General features: G+C 38.1%; 7 protein-coding genes across 7 annotated transcripts; 4 read left to right on the top strand and 3 right to left on the bottom strand.

Moving 5' to 3' along the window:
- Positions 1–2,584: 2,584 nt before the first annotated feature.
- On the top strand, positions 2,585–4,157 carry GCK72_023268 (uncharacterized protein; the record flags this gene model as incomplete). Its single annotated transcript, XM_053735315.1, has 8 exons — positions 2,585–2,671; positions 2,724–2,852; positions 2,900–3,000; positions 3,145–3,274; positions 3,323–3,468; positions 3,512–3,617; positions 3,664–3,855; positions 3,981–4,157. The coding sequence occupies 8 exons, from the start codon at positions 2,585–2,587 to the stop codon at positions 4,155–4,157; spliced, it is 1,068 nt and encodes a 355-aa protein (XP_053578881.1).
- A 932-nt stretch (positions 4,158–5,089) lies between these two features.
- GCK72_023269 (uncharacterized protein) lies at positions 5,090–7,675 on the top strand (the record flags this gene model as incomplete). The annotated part of the gene is made up of 11 exons (XM_053735316.1): positions 5,090–5,177; positions 5,404–5,569; positions 5,616–5,721; positions 5,768–5,821; positions 6,075–6,183; positions 6,280–6,411; positions 6,540–6,669; positions 6,890–6,992; positions 7,040–7,206; positions 7,288–7,527; positions 7,570–7,675. 11 exons carry the CDS (start codon positions 5,090–5,092, stop codon positions 7,673–7,675), a joined length of 1,401 nt encoding a protein of 466 aa, XP_053578882.1.
- Positions 7,676–8,029: 354 nt separating this feature from the next.
- On the bottom strand, positions 8,030–9,382 carry GCK72_023270 (uncharacterized protein; the record flags this gene model as incomplete). Its single annotated transcript, XM_003106627.2, has 7 exons — positions 8,030–8,130; positions 8,175–8,260; positions 8,324–8,402; positions 8,453–8,524; positions 8,569–8,817; positions 8,868–9,064; positions 9,111–9,382. The coding sequence occupies 7 exons, from the start codon at positions 9,380–9,382 to the stop codon at positions 8,030–8,032; spliced, it is 1,056 nt and encodes a 351-aa protein (XP_003106675.2).
- Positions 9,383–10,732: 1,350 nt separating this feature from the next.
- On the top strand, positions 10,733–11,400 carry GCK72_023271 (uncharacterized protein; the record flags this gene model as incomplete). Its single annotated transcript, XM_053735317.1, has 4 exons — positions 10,733–10,825; positions 10,874–11,035; positions 11,079–11,222; positions 11,356–11,400. The coding sequence occupies 4 exons, from the start codon at positions 10,733–10,735 to the stop codon at positions 11,398–11,400; spliced, it is 444 nt and encodes a 147-aa protein (XP_053578883.1).
- Positions 11,401–12,141: 741 nt separating this feature from the next.
- GCK72_023272 (uncharacterized protein) lies at positions 12,142–13,110 on the bottom strand (the record flags this gene model as incomplete). Its single annotated transcript, XM_003106733.2, has 3 exons — positions 12,142–12,309; positions 12,701–12,832; positions 12,928–13,110. 3 exons carry the CDS (start codon positions 13,108–13,110, stop codon positions 12,142–12,144), a joined length of 483 nt encoding a protein of 160 aa, XP_003106781.2.
- Positions 13,111–16,108: 2,998 nt separating this feature from the next.
- On the top strand, positions 16,109–16,372 carry GCK72_023273 (uncharacterized protein; the record flags this gene model as incomplete). The annotated part of the gene is made up of 1 exon (XM_003106578.2): positions 16,109–16,372. One exon carries the CDS (start codon positions 16,109–16,111, stop codon positions 16,370–16,372), a length of 264 nt encoding a protein of 87 aa, XP_003106626.2.
- Positions 16,373–17,451: 1,079 nt separating this feature from the next.
- On the bottom strand, positions 17,452–19,325 carry GCK72_023274 (uncharacterized protein; the record flags this gene model as incomplete). The annotated part of the gene is made up of 5 exons (XM_003106642.2): positions 17,452–17,640; positions 17,694–18,350; positions 18,401–18,586; positions 18,633–18,873; positions 19,060–19,325. The coding sequence occupies 5 exons, from the start codon at positions 19,323–19,325 to the stop codon at positions 17,452–17,454; spliced, it is 1,539 nt and encodes a 512-aa protein (XP_003106690.2).
- Between the last annotated feature and the right edge of the window lie 3,011 nt (positions 19,326–22,336).

The following is a 22,336-nucleotide window of genomic DNA, read 5'->3' on the forward strand; positions in this document are numbered from 1 at the left end:
ATTCAAATGCTTATTTCTTCAAAATGAACTTTTCTTCATCTTTGGTTTAAGATGAAAAGTAGGTAACAAATTAGTCATCCTACAGAAACAAACATGTAGAGATAAAGAGACAAAGAGATTTCGGGGTGGGGATGCTCTTCCACCTGTTGAGACATTTCAAGATGTTGTATATACACTACTGAGGATGTTTGTGTTGAGCAGGATCCTGTGCCAACCCCACAGCCTACCCCATCCTCTTATCACCCCCTATTTCCGTCCTCTTTTGTTTGCCACTACAACGGCAGGAAAAAAGAAGTCACCCTCATTTTCCTTCATTTTCATTTCTTAACTTAAAAGTTTTAGGTTTTCATAAATTTGAACTTTGTCAGATTCTTCATCTACTTTCAAATGAAGCAGATTGTCAAATGGATACGGACGTTTTTCTCGTGGTGAGTGATGAAGAGGGTATCCGATAATTGAATTGTATCCAGATCCAATAAAATTCTAGAACCAGTTCTGTACTTTTTAGTTATTGTACGGTATTGAGTGATTGATGTCTCAAAAATCAAGGGAATATTAATAATAGTACGCAACAATAGTGTAACTTTTTGGATAATTCAGCTTTTCAGACATTCAATCAGATTTCTGACTATAATTTTATTTTTTTTTATTTTTTTTTTTTTTCCGATTGCGTAGTAAAATTAAAGTTCTACGATACAGATTTTTATTAAATCCATTTTTAGACTGATGTATTACTGACGTTACCAAAAGTCAATAAGTAAATACACAAGGAGATTTCTGTTCAGAAATCATATCTTACGTATTAAAAACTCTACAAGCTCAGTATTCATCTGGATTATACGATCAAACGTGTATGTTTCGAATTTTCCTCCAGTTATTTTTATTCACTTTATCTAGGTTAGACGTAAATTCTCTTTCATCTTTTCTAGATTTTTCTTTTCTGTGTAAAAACGACTATAAATTCACAGTCCTCTCTGTTAGTTACTATAACTTCAGTTGTAGTCTCATTTGTGTTTCGTTGGTCATTTACGGCATCTTGATTGAGAAAAAATGACAATACAACGTCTTTTTTTCTGTTCCACCTCTTTAATTGTGTCTCAAAATGGGTATCATTGTTTCTCTCCCACTAATTTCTGTTTTATCTCTGATTTACCTTTTATTGATTATTTTTTGCAAGACTGTCTACGTCTAATCTTTCCGTAAATCGTCCGTTATCTCTCTCAAATCTTTTTTTGATCAGAAAGAGACAAAGACAGTGAAAAATTTGTCAATACAGTGCTGACAACTCTATTTGATTTGCGCAACGAATTCTCGCTTTTCTTCACTAGAGAAAGTACTCTCACTATTTTTTGTTTCCATCTATTTCTCGACTGTCTAGTACATATTACTTTTTATTGTTATTTTCCACCTTCTAGCCCATGCTAACTATGAGTCACTTCTTCCAAAAGTCAAAAAAAATCTAAAGAAAACAGTGGAGGTGGTGGCATGTGTAATTCCGTCGATATTGCCGATTTTAATCGTGGTATGCCCGATGGAAAGCTGGTTGTCCCATGTCATTCCTATTCTTCACCTCCAATTTTTTCAATGAGCAACCTATTCGAGAAAATCAAAAGAATAGCTTTGCGTGGGCGATTCGGAGACTTTTGTTTGACCACGTGTATTATGAACACCTCCCTGTTGACAAACACAGCTGTGTAATACGGTGAAAACTGTCAACTAATCACTCTTGTTTTAACTTTTTTGGACTTTCAACTTTTTTTGTTTCAAACGCTAAGAATTTAGAAAATATTACATTCTAGTGAATTCAATTTAAGTTAGAATGCACTGAGATAGATTGGGACATCTAGAGTCTCTAGATATAATTAGAAAAGCTTAGATAGTCTAAAAACTTGTCCATTTGTAATAACTTTACTAGAACTTGAAATTTCGTTTCTGTCCGGTAGCCCAAATCACGAAAAAAAAAATTTGCAAGATATCTGCGCAACCAATCTCTTATCAACCCGATCAGATCGGTAACGTTTTCTTTTCAAGACTTCTGTTTTTTTTTTCACATCGTCCAATCAATTTACCTTCGATCAGGTAACGCGTTAATAGTAATTTTATGAGTCATTCGTGCTAAAACGTGTCTTGACTGTGACGTATTGCCGTCGCATTGTACTCATGACCTCCTCTGCCACTGTTTGCAATTTGCATTTCGCATTTCGCATGACTTTCTCCTTCTCTCCCAGCTTCAGCTAAACGCTTGTTATATATTTTGTGGTCAAAGCGTCTCGTTTTTCCGTCTAAAGTACTCAACAAGGACATACTTCTGGTTTTGTAGCCCCCGTCTCTTAGCCAGTATTGTACTTTTTATAACCTTTCCTTTCTTCACCATCGTTTTTATCATCTATCAATTGGATTGTTGTCTCCCTGTCTCCTCACGTCCTATTCACTCCTCATTTTCTTGACAGATATGAGAAGGGACAATGGGCAGTAGCGTGTTCTCATATTCAAGTGTTTCACTGACCTTGAGACAAAATACGTCTACCCTTTCATGAAAATCGACTTTTTTCCAAGAGTAAACATTCAATTCAGGTTGTTCAACATGGTATGCTGCTTTGGCAAGAAAGATGAACGGACCAAAACCATTGAGAAAGAATTGCACAAAGAACGAAAAATTATGAGAAGACAAGTGAGTGGTCATAAGGAATAAAAAATATTTATCAATTTGCTTTTTTTTTTAGATAAACTTACTTCTTCTCGGATCTGGAGAATCTGGAAAATCCACATTTGTAAAACAGATGCATATCATTCATGGAGCTGGAGAGTTTACAGCAGATGAAGTTAGAGCATATAGACAACAGATTTATCAGGTGGGAAATGCTGATGAATAATCATTTGAAAGTTTATATATGTTCAGAATGCAATCAGTGCAATGCGAGTATTGTTAGATGCCCGAAATAAATTAGGAATAGCATGGGAAGATCCTAAACGACAAGTCGAAGTAGAGAAAGTGATGAGGTGAGTATTTCAGTTTCTAAGATAATACTAGTCTGCAAATCCGAAAGCTATGTAATATATTTATATCCGGATCAAAAATGATTAGCCTAGTTTTCGCATATCACCTTCAAATATTGTACATGTGAGCGGAAAATATTTTTTCAGATTCACAGTTGGCGACTTATTGAAAGGTATAGATTTTACCACATTTGTTGAGGTTGCTCCAATTATTAGTGACTTTTGGAATGATGCTGCAATCAGAAAAACTTACGAACAGAGGAACTTATTTCAAATTGTAAGTCACATCTCACTCAAGATTTATTCAATACCACTTGTTTTCCAGAGTGATTCTTGTCAATATTTCTTTGAACATATTCCACGAATCGCCATGCCTGATTTCTATCCAACCAATCGAGACATTTTATTCTGCCGAAAAGCAACACGAGGAATCTCTGAGCACATATTCGAAATAAACAAGATCCCATTTAGGTAAGTTCTTTGTTTTATCGCCCATAGATCATCGTTTTATCAGGTTCATTGACGTCGGCGGTCAACGATCACAACGCCAAAAATGGTTCCAATGTTTCACAGACATCACAAGTATTTTGTTCATGGTGGCGAGTAATGAATACGATCAGGTTGAAGATCACTTCACATTTCGCCTTGTTTACAATATAATTTCAGGTGATTCTCGAAGACAGACGGACAAATCGAGTGGTAGAGTCACGATCTGTTTTTGAGACGATTGTCAACAACAGAGCGTTTTCAAATGTCTCGATTATTTTGTTCATGAACAAAAATGATTTATTGCAAGAGAAAGTGCCGAAGTCGGATATTCGCCAGTATTTCACAGATTTCACCGGTGATCATACTTTAGTGAGTTTGGAAAATGTGTGACAGAGTTAACGTTCTACAACTTTTTCCTGAAACAACATGTCTTTTCAAATATATTTAGAGATGAAATTACATAATTATTCTCTCCAACAAAAAAATTATTTTAGGTACGAGATGTCCAATTCTTCCTTGTTGACAAATTTGAAGCTTCCCGACGTGATCGTGCTCGACCGTTCTTCTATCACTTCACAACTGCTGTCGATACTGAAAACATCAGACGAGTATTCCGAGATGTGCGAGAAAGTATTCTGGAGCAAAACTTGAAAACTCTCATGATGCAATGAGAGGCTAATTTTACCACATTATTTGTTCTGTATTTTTGTTTACAAACCTATTCCTTTAATTTCGTTTTTTTTCCAAATCAAAAGCATCAATTTCCTTCAAAGTAAGGGTGTTCCTGCCAGTTAATGATGTGAAACTTATTTGTCCATGTGATTCAGTTCAACGCAATTTCCTTGGTTTATCTTTCCGTCGTATTTTGTAAAATAATATCATTTTTGTGCATACTTATAGTAATAATAAAGTTTGTTACAATTCAATGCAGCTGGTCATTTTATCAGAAATGAAAACAGCTCACCTTTCAAGAAAAGTTTCCAATCAAGGTGTGTTCGAAGTATGCAAATATAAACATGGTTTCGAGAAAATTGCATGTTTGCACTATGGAAAAAAAACCAGGATAAAAGTAACAATGACCATAACGACGTAATACATTAAAAGTAAAAGTTTGGATGAAAAGTGAACTTTAATTTTGTTTGGAAATGTTTGTGAACGTTTAGAAAACTAAAGTTCAAAATTGTACGGTTTATGCAAAACATTGAACATGACACAGATCGGTGTTATTAATTACGAAACAAGCACTAACTGATGTCTTTCATAATTACAATTTTTAGTTACCCTTTCCAAATATCACATTTGTACTATGTTATTTTTCGCGGTGTCCCTCAAAGAAGAAACGGCGAATTTGAGACACTCACTAAAGATATGTGTATGTTTTTTGCCGTGACTCATGCCAAAAGAGGCGTGCTTTCATCCCAATTTTAGAGCGTGGAAAAGGACGACGCCGGACAAGGGGAACATATTGGTTAGCACGATACTTGTATATAATAGTAGCCACTGCTGCACAGAAACGGACACACCCCCGTTCAAACATTCTAAACACCGTCCGTCGCACACTTCGTCTTCAGTTGTCACTACTGATACGGTTCACTTATTCGCAATGCTCTTCTTAAGGCATTTCAGCATCTGTTTCTTATTTTATTCTGTTCGGGCTGAATTGGGAGTTCCGGAGTTGAGAGTTGTACCAAGTAAGTGTTCTGAGTTCGTTCAACGTAGTAAATATGTCAGGTCAGAATATTATTGTTAAGAATGATAACAAGTTAACTAATAGTTGATAGGTGAAAAACTCAGGTTTCAGTTTTGTATAACGACTAACTGAAACTTGCACTGTAACTTAACTTTCTTCAACTTTTACAAAAAACAGTACCTAATCGATTTGACATTTTCTATTCATCTGATATTGTCTGTTTCTAGATGGAGCCGATATCATGTCTGTACCCCGTGGACCTCACGTACCCATTGGTCAATACACCGTCGGCAGAACCTACACTTTCGAAGTTTTCCTTGATGAAACAACTCAACATGACTACGTGATAAACAGCTGCTTCATGAATAATGATCAGATCATTGGTCCTAACGGGTCAGTTTAGATGTGGAATACTGTAGTTATTTTACTAACGTTTTAGGTGCGTGGATTGTGGGACCTGTATCAGCAAATCCGTGGAAACCGAGTCGTACAACAAACCCGGTGCTATCAAAAGAACTCTGGTAGAATTCGTTGCCAGATCATCCGTTAGTACTGATATTAAGTTCATAAAAACAGTAGTTTCAATTTCAGACCATTCAATTCACTTGTCACATTACAAGATACTTATGCTCTGGGTGTGCCGAGGTAAGTGAATAACCAATTCGACCAATTTCGTTTTGAATACTATGTAGTCAGATGACGTGTCAAAAAAAAGAAGCACCAACAAAGTATTGAGAAAAGGCGAGAAACGTGAACGCCCAAATAATACAATTTGTTTCCGAACCATAGAATTCCATGTAAAAAAGTAGTGCAGACACACCGGAGGGGTGGGTGGACGGTGACTAACAAAGCTGATGAAATGAAAGAATAAGTAAAAAAGAAGGACCGCCTTTTTCAGCGCTCCTGCCAACGGTACAATATGATTCCTTGGAGTCATTTTCAAGTCATTGGCCAGAAAGAGGAAGCCTACATGTACCCTCCAAGTGGATACCCGATTGGACCAATGGGTAAGTGTTTGTGAGACTTTATGTCTGCAGGGTTTTGCACGTTATAACTGATTCTTCCTTTTCTTCTAAACTTCTACTTCTATGCATGAGATTCAGGAGCATTCCCTATTCCTATTCCTCCTAACATCTATCCAACTCCTCCTATGGGTGGATTCCATATGCCTCCTCAAGCTCCTCCACAAATGCCACCTCCGGTCGGACCACCAGGTCCCCCGGCTGCATATGGCGGTAAGTTATAATATTTCATCTTTCTAACAGTGTGGCATGGTTTGATAATGTTCTTGGTGTAACTGCGGTGAAGCAGCATGTCTGTAATGAGATTGACTAATTACAGTACCCTAATATTTTTACTACAGGAGGTGCTGGAGTGTGGCCATGGTGGGTATGGCTCCTAATCATTCTCCTTCTACTCCTCCTTCTTTGCTGTCTTTTGGCACTTTGTTTTGCTGCTTTCATGAAGAGAAGAAAGGAAAAGAAGACAACTGAGTGAGTTCAATTTTTTTTGTTTCAAAAGTAATACAAAAAAAGACAAAACAAAAATGATACGTCGACCAATATTATTTTGGTTGGTTGACGTAGTCGTATAGTTATAGTCAGTTTCTGTTTCTTCCACAGTCCAAACATATGTACGCACAGAACAGAACAAATATGTTGGATTGAATGCAAAACATAGTTTGTACATTACATATCTTTTCTCTTTTTGCAGGGTTGTTGTCGTTGATGGCAAGGATTGTGCAGTTGGAACGGATCATGTTACGATGACATGCGTCGGAACTGATACCCAGGATATTGTGAAAGTGCAACCAGCAGTACGCCATTTTTCGCTTTGAAAAAAGAAAGTACTATACATTTTTAGGTTGTCCTTGGAGCCGACAGTCTGGAACAACATCACCACCATCAACTACATCAACAAAACCAATACTCCCGAAATCAAGCGGAGTACGACCAAGGATCTGTGATGGCCGGAGGATCTTATTCTCTGAGAGAAGGAGTGGTCCACGAGGGATACACACGCACTCTTCCGTAAGTTCTAACAATCCGCATACGGTATGATCCGCATACAGTATGAATCCGCATACAGTACGATGATCTCTGATAATTCAGAAGAGAAGTCTACGCTGCTAATGATCGTTATGCCAGTCGCGACCGCTCATTCGAACGTCACAGCCAAGACAAGTACACCGATCGCTCGAGCTACCGTAACTTTGCCTATGAGAGAGATATGGGAAAAGTGGAGCCAATGGATGGATTTGATGAGGTCGAGACACGTGAACGCACGTATTGCTTGAGCGATGATGATCAGGAACTTGTCGAGAAGAATATCAAGAGAACTCATACTACCAGGTAATATTGTAGAGTTGAAGTCTATTTTAGAGCTTGTTTCAGATACGTCACTGAAACCAGAGAGTACGAGCCAGAGCATGACAACGAGGAAAGAATGAGAGGAGACGAGTATCACCATGCCAGCTACACCCACAGCCTTCCGGTATAAAATGCTTTTTTACAACTCTGGTGCTAATTTTTCGACAACTTTCATGTAACCCTACTTATTTCTACCCACTTATTCTAGTATCAAAATTATCAGTCTTTCTTTTGTTTCAAATGTTTTCAAATGTTTTCAAATTTCTATTCTCATTTTATCGATTTCCATTTCTACTTTGCCGACGCCATTTTTTAAAACCTGCTTCTATTTGTTGTATTCTGATATCTCTAAATCTGTCGATCACTCCCAATGTCTTTCTTTCTTTTTTTATTTTCCTGCTTAAATAAAACTGACTAAAACGTTCAATTATGTGGTGGTCCGAACATTTAAATGCTCAAATATTTATTATCCCAAATAACACATTCAATCAACACGAGTCATTGTGAGATAGAAGTAAAGTACTTCGCCCAAGTCGTTATCCACTTTTACAAGAATTTCGTCTTGTTCAACATAGCCGACGCCATCTGAAATAGAAAATTGACCCTCATCATCTCGAACTACAGTTTACCGGTGTAACTGAACGCGGCGTAGTCATCGGCAACCTTCATCACTTTAGCTGGCAATTTTTTCTCTGTAATTGACTTGACGGTGACCCTGTAAACTAATTAAATATGTACAAAAGTTAACTTGATGCTATGTAGACAAAAATTAGCGTACTGTTTCTGTCCATTTCCCGAAACGTAGAACATGATTTGTCCCCTTTCAAACTTCTTGATGGTCACGAAGTAAACATTAGCTGGAAAAAATGTATTATGGACTTATCTTGAAATGTGATCTACAACTTACTTTCCGAAACAAAACGATCAGTCTTGTTGGCGGTCACGCGGTTCAAAGTGATGCTATCAAGGCGGAGAGTGTCTGAAATTGTAATTAATTATCGGAGAACACACTAATTAACTCACTGGAAGAGAGACTCGAATTGTCTCCAGTCAAAACATCGTCAACCGATGGGAATTCCACATCTTTAATGGTGACCTGGCTGTTGGTCACGTTTCCAGATGCTCCCTCACTTTCAATGACTTTGGTGTCACTAGGGGGAGGAGTAACGGTGTCCGTTCCGGTTGATTCGCGGGTAGTTTGAGTCTCATTTCGCACTTGTTCCATTTCTTCCGGAGTGAAAATTATGGAGGTGTGGAGGCTTGGAGGACGTGCTGAAATCAATCATGGGCTCAGCTCAAATATGCGGGATACAGTAACTCACGTGGCTCCAAATCCTTGGTACTAGCATAGATTAATGTGGTCTTCTCGATGCGTTTGGTAGTGAGAGTCACTTTTATTGGAGTTTCACGGACACCTTGAAGGACCTTGAAGGGAATGGAGATAACCGCACCTCTATCAGTGACGTTATAGGTACCATGAAGATCAGCAAAGACACTTGGAAGGGTTTGAACGTTGACTCTGGAAGGGAGAATTGATAAATAGAGAGGCAAGTGTTGAAACTAACGAGAAATTTCCACGTCCAACTACAAAGAACTGAATGGTTCCGGTTTCATTAGCTTCAAAACGAAGAGTTTCGTCGAATTCCGATTGGACGACGAGCTTGGTCTCAGAGCTCAAAGATTGGGACACGTTCTCTTCTTCATCGGCGTTTTTGTAGATGGCTGGCGTTGGACAACGGTTGATTTGGATGCTGACAATTTTCGGAGCAGGACTTGAACGTCTCGACAAGACCCCGAGAGCCAAAGTTGAGAGGATGATAGCAGAAATAAAACGCATTGAGGACGATCGCTGAGGGAAGAAGCCCGAGGCGAGGTTGGTGAATTATCAGTGAGGCCGCCGGTTTATATAGGATGGTTTAAATTCGATTAGAGCAATTTCCCAGCGCCCGCGGGTTCCGATTTATTTCTGGGAACGGTGAAACGATCAAGAACCGCAGATTTTATGATCGATCGTTGAGCTATTGATCTTTTTCAGTACGACGAAAGTAGAAAAAACCTTTCTTTGTATTCAGTGGTGATTATGAAACACGTAGACAATATTATTAAAATTATCTAAAACGGTGCCATTTTCAGTAATTATGCGAGAGAAAATTCAAAAATAAAAGCTGAAGTTGTTTGTAAAATTGAACCGTAAGATAGCTTCTTCATTTCTGTACTTTTTCAAACAGTTGTTCTGAAAACCTTCTGAGTACTGAAGTACACACATCTTTCAGTAGAAATTAGGCTTCTGCTTGTTGACCCTCGAAATTCTTTTTTTTCGTTTTGTCTATCTTCCACTTGTTTACAGTTTTTGCATACTCCAATATCCCACAATTTTTGGCAATGCCGTCGATTTGTTTACTCAAGTAACCCGACTGTTGTTCTTTTTAGTAAAACGACAAGAGAGAAGCAATGAAGACTGTTTCCAAATTTAGGTAGAGAGTCACACGTTCCCTCCTTCTCCTTTCTTATTTTTGCCCACCCTTTTCTTCAACATGCGCATTGTCTAAAAAAGAGTATGAATTCACTCCCATTAGTATGTGTGAACATTTTGAAGACAGTTTCTAAATGGGCCTCTGTTTCTGTTTCCGTTGCTGTGTTCCATACTTGACTCCGCAAGTCAATATTTTTTTTTAGTTTTCAACACAAAGTTTTTTAAATTTTTTGAATGATTTTTTAAAATCTTATGACGTTTTTATTTGTTAATTGTAGTTCCAAAATAATACTGGCAATACTAATTCAAAAAGATATAAAGCCCTCTCAACGTGATTTTATTGCCTGCTTTGAACTTTCTGAAAAACTCACATTTGCACACAATTTCCCATTTTTTAGCTCATTGAATGAAAGCATAAAATAGAATAGGGTAAATTACTGACCCTCCAGTATCTGGTAGTTCAGTTTTTCAGTTTTAATTGTGAATCTCTTCGTAAAACGCGAATTTTTTCTGAAAATTTCACACGAGCTAAAGTCGATTTTCCTTTTTAGCTAGTTATATAACAATTGCACTACGTATATTCTAATTTCCGCCGCGTTTAGTCTTTTCCTGTGTTGTGTTTCCACATGTGCTTTTTTGTTCTATTTTGATATCCCATCGTTATTTGCAATTTTTTTCATTCATTGTGGTTTTTAAAAAAACTAGTTTTTTCAGATGACAGATTTAAACTGCAATTGGGAAAAACTCTTGAAACGTGCTCACTCACCAGATAAAGAAACTGAACAAATGTTCAATTATAATGAAGTCGTAAGTTCTGTAAACGAAAAAAACAGTTAAAAAAATTTAATCTTCCAGAAACAAAGCAAAACTGCTATAGCCGAGCACGTCCAGCAAGATCATACCGAAAAAGACAATCAATACGGTTATGGAAAAAGTTACCTCTACATATTGCCAAGAAAGATAAGTATCTATGGACCACATTTCAAATACGGTCCGAATCGTCGGCACTCGGAAGAGGTGAGTGGATGGGAATGAGTCAAGCTGTAACTGCTGAATTTAGGATGATGACGGTGACGATGGCAGAGAAGAACATGGTTCAGATGGTAGACCATGTGATTCCGAATTAAATGAATCTAATGGAAAACCGAGAGAATCGGAAGAAGAGTCCCCATCCGATGTGCAGTTCTCAGAGGATAACCTGAAGGTTATTCATTTTCACCCTTTCCACACTAAAACAAGTTTTGAAATTTCTGAAAATCTTGTAGAATGGAAATGTAATTTTTTGTAAAGAATTACTTATTTGATTAGAAGTTCATTTCAAAAGTGACTTTTTGCAGGGTAACAAAACTGACGATCAAAAAAAGGCACTTCAAACCGCGTGAATTCTCAATAAAACACCCGCTCTAAATGCCCCATGTCATAATTTTGCTTATAAGTGATTTACTATACCCATCTCAATTTATGTTCAATTTGTGGAAACTGTACTGCCTCTTTATGTGGGAACTCACATTAGTTGGTCCCAACGCCACGTAACTTTACTTTTTGTCTAAGAGTCATTAATATTGTATTACTTCTTATGATTTCGTATTTCTAATAATTACATTTCTTGTTCAACACGATTATGTCAAAGTGCTAATAACACTAAACGCTTTTTATCAACACAAGAGAACTTCATTGGTGTTTTTGATTCTCGTCATGGGTAAAAAATTACAGAAAAATCATTGAAAAGGTGAAAAATTTAATAGATTTTTGTCCAAGTCCCTGACAAATAAGTTAGGTTAAAAAGGAAGATTTGATCGTGACAAATGTAAGAAAAATTGGTATTGAAATGAGTTTCACTACAAAAAATAGAGTTTGTGTGAGAGAGAGAGAGTGAGAAAATGGAACGATTGTTGGATGGGAGAGAGAAAAGAGAGGGGGTCACTGGTATCTAAATGGAATTGAATCTGAGAAGATGGGTAAATCTGGTAGAAGGAAAATGTGTTATGCAATGCAAGAATGCGGCATACAAGACGGTATCTCCTGGTATAGTGGTTACAATAGAAACATGGGGAAGATAAATAATTTGCGTACAAATGTGAGTAATTTGTTTTTTTTTTGTTGCAATAAGTACAGTCTGCGCTTTAGAATTTGTTGGCATAGAGATTGTCGTAGTGTTGGTATTGCTCGACTGGTGGGTATTGTTCGACCATTGGATATTGGTAGAACTCTTGATATTGTTGGTAGTTCTGATACTCTTGGTACTGATACTGCTGGTTGTTACTGTCGAGGCTCAAGGCCATTCTGTTCTTCTGAAAGAATGTCGTTTTGATTTGATCAGTTTTACACCCCCGCATGATTTGTTTCGAGTTTTCAGTTTTTTAGCTTTTTTCAGAATCACTGATTGTTGTTTCCGTTCTCAGAAAATTGGAATTGGGCCCCGCCGAAATTGGTGATTGAATTCAATTACACATGTTTTTATTCGTATTTGACGTGAAGTCTGAATACCCGATTTCTATTCTTTTCACCTGTCAGAAATCATGTTTCTCTATACACTTTCTCCTGTTGTTCAAATAAGTTAATAAGTTATGGAGGTCGTTCGGAACACTGATTTTTTGAACTAATGATAATCATGATGTCATTTTGAGGTTGTGAGGAGCAATTATGGAATGACGAATATACTTCCCTGAATGGTTGACTTACATTCTCATCGTTGAATTTCTCAATTTGAGCCTGTTGGGCTTTCTTCTGCTCTTCAAGAAGCTTCTGTTGTTTTTCCTGATCCGCCAATTGCTGCATTTTCTCACTCATTGCTTTCTCAGCTTCCTTCTTCATCTGAAAAGTAAAATGAGATATTTTGAAGGACGGGGTTACTGTATAACTTGGAAACTATGGGAATGCCTAAAAAATCCCCTTTTTCTATTACTAACCTTTTCCAAAAGTCGTTGCTTGCGAAGTTGAATTGGTCCGCAGTTGAAATTTGGTCCATAGATAGACATCTTGCGTGACTGGTTGATCACAACGATTGGTCCAGTTCCAACTGGCTCCATGTCATCGCTGTATTCTCTACGCTTACGAGGAAGCGCTTTACCCTCGTTCTTGTCACCGTTCATGATCGGGATACTGAAAAAAGAGAGGATAAAAACCTCAAAAGGTCATTATGAAAACAGAAGGAAAAATGAGACATGAAAACAAATGTGAACTGAAATCCCAGGCACCTTTAAAAGAAAAGAAAACACCCGCCCCACATTCAATTTTCTTTTTTCTTTTCTGGTCGGTTTTTTCTTTCTTCATTTCATTTCTATTCTATATAACACATGAAATGGTATGATTGAAGAATGATAGAATAGTGAGAGCATTCTAGATGATTGAATAGGAAATGAGATTTTCTTGGCTCGACTCAAAAAAAGAAATGAGACGTTTGAAAAGGGAATCGGAGCAAAAAGAGATTGGTGACTATGGCGGCGGTCACAAAAAATGAGAAATGGGAAAAGGAACTCCACATTCATTCATCAATTCTCGTCTTCCCGACGGCATCACATCATCGTTGGATTTCTTAGTGCTTTTTTTCCGAAAGACAAATGAGATGAAGTGAAAAATGACGAGAAAAAATTGAAGGAAAAAGTGCTCCTCCCGTATTGAAAGTGTAATATGTTGCTGTTTCTGTGGCTTATCAGTCACCTGGCAAGAAAAAAGACAGCCACGTGATGCACAAGAACGCACTCAAGTTACCGATTGCGGTCACTTCTTTCTTGAAATCGACACTTCGATTCGAATTTCAGACTTAATATCGAGTGTAACTACAATGAAAGAAGACAAAGAAATGATAAGAAATATAATCGTAGAGCCGTAAAACCGAACGTCGTTATTAATTGGTCATGGGTGTTTCTTTTTAGCTTTTTTCTGTGTTGGTTTTATTTTTTCTGAAACAGAAAATAATTGGTCCTCAGAAATTGATACCCAGAAGCTCAGGGCAAACAACATTGGGAGGTTATTGGAGTTCAAAAGCTGAAAAGAAAATTACTTTTTTGTCTGATTCCAATTGAAAACCGTGACAATTTATGATCTTCTGATGATTTCATCTTTGAAATTTCAACGGTACCGAAGAAGAAAAAATGAGAAGAAGAAGGAGAAGAAAAGAAGAAGAAAGAAGAAAAACGGAAATGCCAACAGAAGAAGAAAACGGTGAGAAATCTGATTGATTTCTTTTTCTCTTTGTCGTTTCTATTTTTCTCATCAACAGTTTGTCAATTTGAAAGTTTAGATATATGTTGAAAGAAGATAGGCGAGAAATGCGGAGAAAGCAACGAAATCATTGGCCGTTCCACCGAGTGGAATGAAAATCACGTGAACAGACCAGATAGGTCAAAATTTACCACAACGAAAAAATGTAGATAGTGTGAAGTTTCTAAACTCAATTCAACATACACAGATTTGTTAGAGTGTAGAGAATGATCACTAATTGTATGTGATTCGAAATCAAAGTGAAAGAAAAAAAAATTGAAGGAAGTGTGACAAAAAAAGACGTATTTGAAAATGAAACAAATTGAAGGCTGTCAAATGTAGAAAGAACTGAAATGGAATGTGTTTGCTTTAGAATTAGAATCTGGAACTAATCGAGATGACTGTCAATCACACTAAATACCGGTTCAACAAAAAAATTTCATTAAAAAAACAATTAAGAGGATTGCAATTGGAGCCACATTAAAAATGACTATATTTTCCTAAGCTGGTGACGACCGCTATTCTCCCCATTCACTTCCCAAAAATTCTAACAAGTGGATCTGACGCTTTTCGATTATTATAAATGAAAAGACACGGATTTGATACAGATGTTTCTACAACTGTTTACTCATTTGTGTCTTATCTTTTATTCTCGTTTAAACATACATCAACATACACGACTAGATATTGGCTACAAAAACTTACTGGCCTTCACTGGGGATACTTGCTTGGAGTCATTACAGACATACGGAGAAAAAGCGAGAGTTCAAACTGAGGTCGTGAAAAAAACAAGCACCATGAGTCAATGTTGCTCTCTCGCTGTTCGTCTCTGTCTATCTATACAGACGAAATGGTAAGACGGCACAAAAATACAGGCAATTATGGCAGAGCAGTCGGAGGGCACCCAAGAAAATAGATTGGACTTTTTCTAAACGCAGACAGTCCGACGGACTGTCATTGACGGGGGACACGCTGGGGGTTGCATTAGTCCTCACTCGTCTCACTATCTGCGCGCACATTGTTCTAACAAATATGATGACTGGGCAGCGCGATTTTTTGTGTTACGTATGTCAAAACTAAACAAATCTTGGGATCTCTCTTTCTTTTGATAGGAAGAAGATAAAAGAAGGGAATACAATCGGTATTGTTAGAACATGTAAAGGCGAAGAAATGAGCACAAACTGTTTTGCCAGTATAACCACATGACAGACTTTGGAATTTCACAAATTGATAGCGCCCGAACGAGTCGTTTTATGAAACTCAATGGCAATAATCTTTTGAGAACTAAATGATGATAAAGCAAAGTGCCCTATTACAGGTACAGTAAATGATAAGGTCTAAAATAATTTTTGAGAAATTATGTTTTATGTCCGTGGAAAAAGTACAATTGTATGAAACTCGTCAGAGAAAATTAATGTCATTAATGAAGGAAGAATGATATCATAATTCAAAACTTCAGACCTCTATTTTCAGATACTGAGAATCTATATATATATATATATGGTTCGATCAGACAGAAAGCTGATCAAACATGTTTTGATGTAAATGAAATTTAAAACATAACTAACAAATGTGCTCTTTAATCTATTGATTTGTTCGAGAATGTTCATTTTCTTCTCCGATTCTAAATGGTACTATATTCCCACATTTTGGTCATGACTCAGCAGAAATCTAAAATATCATAAAATCTTGAAAGATAAAAAATACTGAAAGAATTCGAATATGCTAATGTTCCAGTATACAGTTTTATGGGCCAAAAATGGAATATAAATTCGGCACAAAATTTCCCAATAGTCACAAATCTTTTCTATTCTTGGTGTGGGAGGTGAGTTTATTTAATATCTTTCGCTTTCGTTACAAGAATCCAGTTGCAGATCCTAATCAAGAATGTCCATCTGTCCAGTTTGCAAGAAGACTGTCTTTTTTGCCGAGAAAATCACCACTCTCGGATCGGACTGGCATAAGTCATGCTTTCGCTGCTCCAACGAGTCATGCAAGAAACTTCTTGTTTTGGGAAAGCAATCCGATAGACAAGGAAAACCATATTGTGCTCGTTGCCACTCAATCCTCTTCGGCCAACACAGCAACGGACCATCTGAAAGCAAAATTCATCAATTCCACGAAGGCGAGGTGGTTGTATATCGCATGTAAAATAGACATCGATGTGATACCCATCAGCTGATTTCTTGATAATTTGTTAACCTTCCATCAATTATTTCTTATCAGTAATTTATAACACCATTCACTGAAAATTTAATTTCGTCACAGTCGATAAATGTTGCTCTCTATAAATTCTGTAGAAGCTGTCTGAGTTAAAAACTGAAAATAGACAGCCGGATAATAAATGAATAAATATCTTCTGACTATGGAAGGTCGTTGAAGCCACGGAGGTCAACACTGAGGTAAAATTGAAAATTTTTGAGCGAGCGTATCTCATTTGCACTTTCCTCCGTCAAACTTCTCTGAGTAACCGATAGAATAGATGAAAGACTATTTTAATAAAAAGCTACCCTCACTTTAGTTAACTGTTTTTAAACGTTCTGTCAAAATCTGTTCAGAAACAAGTCCCGCCCGATTTTACCGAAATGGTTGGTTCAGCGGTATTGTTCTAACCGTTTGACTCATCATTGATACGCAGGAATTATGTAACCATTTAGAGGGCAAGAGATTCGTCACATTCACTTTTTTTAGATTTTTGAATACTGAAGTTTTTAAAACAACTTACGTCTATACCGGCAGATTTTTAATCAGTTTCGTGCTAAACAGGATTCTCCAGTAAATTTGAAATCCACAACACCTGAAAATGTTTAAAAAAGAGATAACATTTTATTAAAGCAAGTTGCATTTGACTTCAAATGACCAAAGTCGGTACAATTTCAGTCAAATAGTCAATGACGGCTTCAGGCTGCCTGAGATTTCAAGACGTACACAACCAAGCATTAAATCGAGAGGCTAAATGCTCAATAATAAAGTATCAGAGGTGTGGAAATGATCCTTTTAAGAAGGGTGGAAAGATAAAAGGGATGGAGGAACAAACAAAGAAAATTAATACCATAAATTAGATGAAGGACCATACTTGAGAGGGATTGATTGGACGTGGTGTCCTTATTAGGAATTTGGAGAAATTTTTGGATGAGGGGAAGGCTGAGAAAGAAAATGCTTGTAAAGTCATTGTACAAGTGATCGAAGATGTGAGGAGTTCAAGGAAAAAAGAATAGTGAACTCTTGGTTTACTTCTCCTGAAGTGGTTGAACCGCACTTTCCGTCGGGAGAGTGATCCTATCCTTGTTTTGATTGGAGAGCTCCTTGGCTTTGTCAGCTGTAGCACGGTTTCCACGTTCCGCTTCAAGACGTTTGTAGACTGGCTTGAAGAGGAGTACCAGAGAAAGGACCAGAAGGGTAGCCAACAGGGAGAAGATCTAAAACATTTGAAAATGAGTTGAAATTCTCACTAAACGTGTAATGAACTTACCATGATGGACATTGTGTTATCCTTTGGTGTGTTGACAAGGTCATCTGGAGTAAGTTGACATTTTTGGATGTGCATGCGATCTGGTTGAAGTGGACGAGCAAAGTTCTTCATGATGAAAACGTAGATCACACTTTGGATTTGACCAGAAAGTACGATGAGTCCAGTTGATGTTGCCTCAGACACAGGGAATGTGCATTCTGATGCCAACTCGAGTCCAATTGGGTAGGTAGCCAATCCAAGGACTCCGAAGAAGAGACATGTGATGGCCAGGAAAACTGAGAGACCTTGATGAAGAGTGAGTTGGAGGAAGATGAGTCCAAAGATGACAGCAGCTCCAAGAGAAATCTTTAGCGTCTCCTCGTACAGCTTGGTGCGGTCGACAAAGATTCCACTGGCGGCAGCTCCGAAGACTCCTCCAACAATCATAAGGGCAGCGCAGACACCGGAGAAGAAGTTGGTGTACCCCGATGGACACAGAAGTTCAAGCATGACGGTGTAGAGGCAGTTGAACATTCCGATACCTCCTCCCATCACGATGAGCAAGATAATGTATTGTTTCGAAGAGAAGCAAGACTTCATTCCTGACACAAAGTCCATTTGAGGCTTACTGGCACTGAAGGTTGGTGGGATCTTTGGTTCACTTCGGTTGACTCCAAACTAAAAAAAAAAGCACGATATGTTTCTGGAAATTAAGCTATAATTCTTACCGTGGCAATGAGCATAGCAATAAGTGATGGCACACAAGTGAAGATGTTGAGCCAAATAACGTGGTCCGGAGACTTGACGATAGCTGGACTGATGAGGTTGGCCATGAGCACTCCCAATGGGTTAGACATCACTCCAATGGTAGTGGCAATAGCGCGTTGTGTGTCGGGGAACCAAGACCCAGCGACCTGAAATGTTAAATAATAAATACTTTGAACCAGCTTATCTTTGTACCTTTGTTGGGAGGAACATAATGAACGGGTAGGCGACAGCAGCAATACCCTGTCCTGTCATGCAGATTGGGAAACGCCACTCAGGTGGGACAAAGTCAAGAGAGGAAATGACACGAATGACAGCTCCGATTCCATTGGTCCATCCAGCGATGAGAATGGCGGTGCGGAGACCCCACTCACGTCCGGCCCACATAGCGAAGAGTCCGACTGGGATTGTGCAGAGCATGTAGATCATGGAGAGCCTGGAAAATTGAAAGGCTTGTTTCAAGAGTGGAAAACTTGTGTATTGAAAACCGATTAGATTTTGATTTGGAGAGCTTACAAAAAGAACGTTTTGTTTCATAAAAATAAACTAATAGTAATCGTAGGGAAGTCGGATTCTCCCAGGATCTTACTAAATGTAGCTTTCACCCGTTCAAAACACTCACCATGCAGCACTGCTCTCTCCATAAAAGCTGTTGACGTAGTTTCCAGATGGTGCATATCCAATCCATGACATTGTGTTGGTGTTGTTCAACAGTGCAACTGTCAAAAGCACAATCCAACGTTGGCGGTAGACACGAAGTTGGATTTGGTCTCCGGCGTCCTCTTCAACTCCATTTGGGTCTGCTGAATCAGCTGCTCCAGACTTGTTGAGTGGTTGAAGTCGAATATCGACTTGATCCGCACTGATTGGCCCGTCATCGGCGCCCATTTCGATTTTTTATATTACCCTGAAAGAAAATATTTGTGAAAATGGGTAAGAAGAGGTAAAAGATGGGGGAAGAATAAAGGAGTGGGTTGTCAAGGGAAACGGATGAACGCAGGTGTGAAGCGGATTTAGAAAAAGACGACTACAAGATGAAAATTATATGTATTACTCGCATCGAACAAGAGAGAATGTAGTAAAGTTGAAGGTGACAAAAAAAGAAGTAAGAAAATGAGTCATTCCGTCTATGTTTGTCCTTTTTCCATGTCCCTGGTCTCTTCGTAAGTCAACTATTGATCGGAGACGAAGAAAGAATTCAAAATCTAATTTCGAATGGATGAAAGAAAAATGGGCATCCCGTCAAACAAACGAGAGATACTTTCGTTGTGGTTTCGAAGGAAATCGCGGCGAGTCAGTGCTAATCACGCCATTGAATCTATCGAATCTTTTTTTTAGGACACTGGGTCTTCTTCGTCTCATCTATCATCTTTTGTCAAAAAAAAAGAACAACCTTCAGTGTCTTCATTTTCCATTTAAACGGTGAAGTGGGTTGACTGCACTATACACCCAAACGTTTCAGATTTGATTGTGACTCCAATGACAGCTGACAGGCAGTTGGATGACATTTACTAGCAGAGGGAAGAGAACAACTAGCCAACTTGTACTTCCGAAACGCGCTAACGGATGGAACGCTCCTCGCCGCCATAAAAAACAAATACACGAAAAACGTGAAGAGGAAGCTGGTAGTGGCGGACGGGAAACTCGTAGAGATACACATATAGAGTAGTGAGGAGCGGGAGCAGTGTTTTTTCATGTCTTTTGGGAGTAGTGGTGGCGGTGGAAGACGAGAAGACGGACGGAAAGAACTCAAAAATTAGAGAGCACAAAAGATAAAGAGACGGACCGGAAGAGTTCTTCTTTCTTTGTTTTTTTTTGAAGGGACGAGCCTAGTCATCCGAGATGAAAGAAGAGGAAAATAATTTTTCTTTTCTTTCATCGTTACATCCGAAAATGTGACGTTTGAAAAATGGGATAGGTCAGTAATTGAAATAGACCTCCGGAAAATGTCATGGTCCCGGCAAAAATCATCCCCCGATCGATATTCCCCTTCCTGTGCACACACCTCCACACGCAACACATCAACCGAGAAACAATAATAGTTTTCCAGGTTTTTCGCATATCTCCCACCGGAAATAAACTATCTTATCACTACGAAAACTGCAAAAAAAGCAACATGACACCTAAAAGCAGCGAGAAAAAGAGAAGAAAAAGAAAGAAAAGGTGAGGTGGCCGATAACAGTGCAAGAGAGCAGTGTTGGCCTAAATGGACAGTGTGTGCGCGCCGTTCTGTGTGCATACACCGAATCTGACGACACATTGCGGACTGACGCGCAAAAAAAACCGTCGAAGTGGTATGTACGAAAAAGAAAAATAACGTTTTGTGAGAGATTGAAAATGAAGAAATAAAAACCGGTGTTGAATTGATCGAGAAGAAGCGAGGCTAAGGACCACATGACACATGACATCACAAAAGTACATTCTCAAAGATCACCACAACTGGTAGTTGTGATAACAATTGTTTGTTTTCTATTGTCCATCTCTACTCTCGAAACAAAACAACAGTCATTGAACAGAAAAATTTGACTGAGAAGGATAAACCAACAATGTTGAATGTGTTTTGTAACCATGAGTTCACCAAGCTAGCTAATTCAATTTCAGACTTCATTCGTCACGACTCCAAGTTTGATTTTCAACTTTCAACTTTGGTTTTCTCTATTTATCCCTTCTCCCGACATCAAAAATCTTCGAAACATTTTGAGAATGAGATCATCATGACACTCCGAACAAAAGGCATTCATGTCTATTGTTTATTCACTTGGACACCACCTGGTGGTTTGCATCCAAAATCAGCAATTCCAGGAGCGAATTAAAAAATTCTGGACGAAACGAGGGAAGAAGGCAAGCCGGAAGTAGCTTTTTCTATTTGTTGAATTCTATAAGATCTATGTCACATTTTTCCAAAAAGAAAAGTTCAATTTCTCCATTCTTTTGAGCTTCTTGTCATTTTTCGTATTTTTGTTCTGTTCGAATCTGCAGCTGAGCTGAGAAGCTATGACATTCGAGAAAAACGGACCAGCTGACAGTTGTCCATCAAAAAGGTGTTCGCGACTTCTCGAAGACCCCAAAGTCACTATTTTTGATCAAATAAAAAATATTTCATCTACTTCCTCGATTTCAGAAAAATCACAAACATATCAACAACAACTATTTTTCTCTTTTTTTCTTTTCTTTTAGATGCAATGTATTTCAGACGTTCCTTCTCGTTTCCTTCGATGTAGTCGTTTTCCTCCCATTTGTACCCCTTCCTAGTTTTTGTCTTCTTTGGGAATAAACATTCTTAAACATAAAATGTTTTCTGCTCAAAACCACTAGCTGAATAGGTTATGGAGTTATTTTTATATTCCTCGAGGAGCACCTACAATGGAACACAATATGTTGGGTGGTCCGTTGTTCGGAAAAACAAACTCATAGCAAACTTGAGCAACAAAAAACATTTCAACTTTTCCCCAAACTTCTGTATGATACTGAATGACGCATCTCATCATCTCATTAAACCTTGTTTTTATCCCAGATTTCTTGTTTGTGCGTAAACAGCGTCTAAAGTGAAAATGTTCATTGGGTAAATGGAACTTTTTTGTGGCCATGTTTTTGTCGTGAGAGATTCTATACTTTATTTCCAGCTTCTTTTAAACTTATTTCCTCCAATTGCTGTTCCAGTGACTTTTGTTCGTTTTTGAAGACCCGGTGTCATCTTCCCGTTTCTCGTCACGGTTTGCTTTAGACGGTTGCGTATTCCAGATTCCACCAGCCTTCTGAAAACAAAAAAGTATTGCGAGAACAGAATTTCGATTTCTTATCGATCTTTCAAAACGTATTTCTTTAGCTACTCCCGTTTTTTTTCAATTTTTTGAACCAAGTTTTTTGACGTTTGAATTTCTGAGCAACTACTTTGAACT

Source organism: Caenorhabditis remanei, chromosome X, assembly GCF_010183535.1.
Source record: "Caenorhabditis remanei strain PX506 chromosome X, whole genome shotgun sequence".
Classification (NCBI taxonomy): Eukaryota; Metazoa; Nematoda; class Chromadorea; order Rhabditida; family Rhabditidae; genus Caenorhabditis; species Caenorhabditis remanei.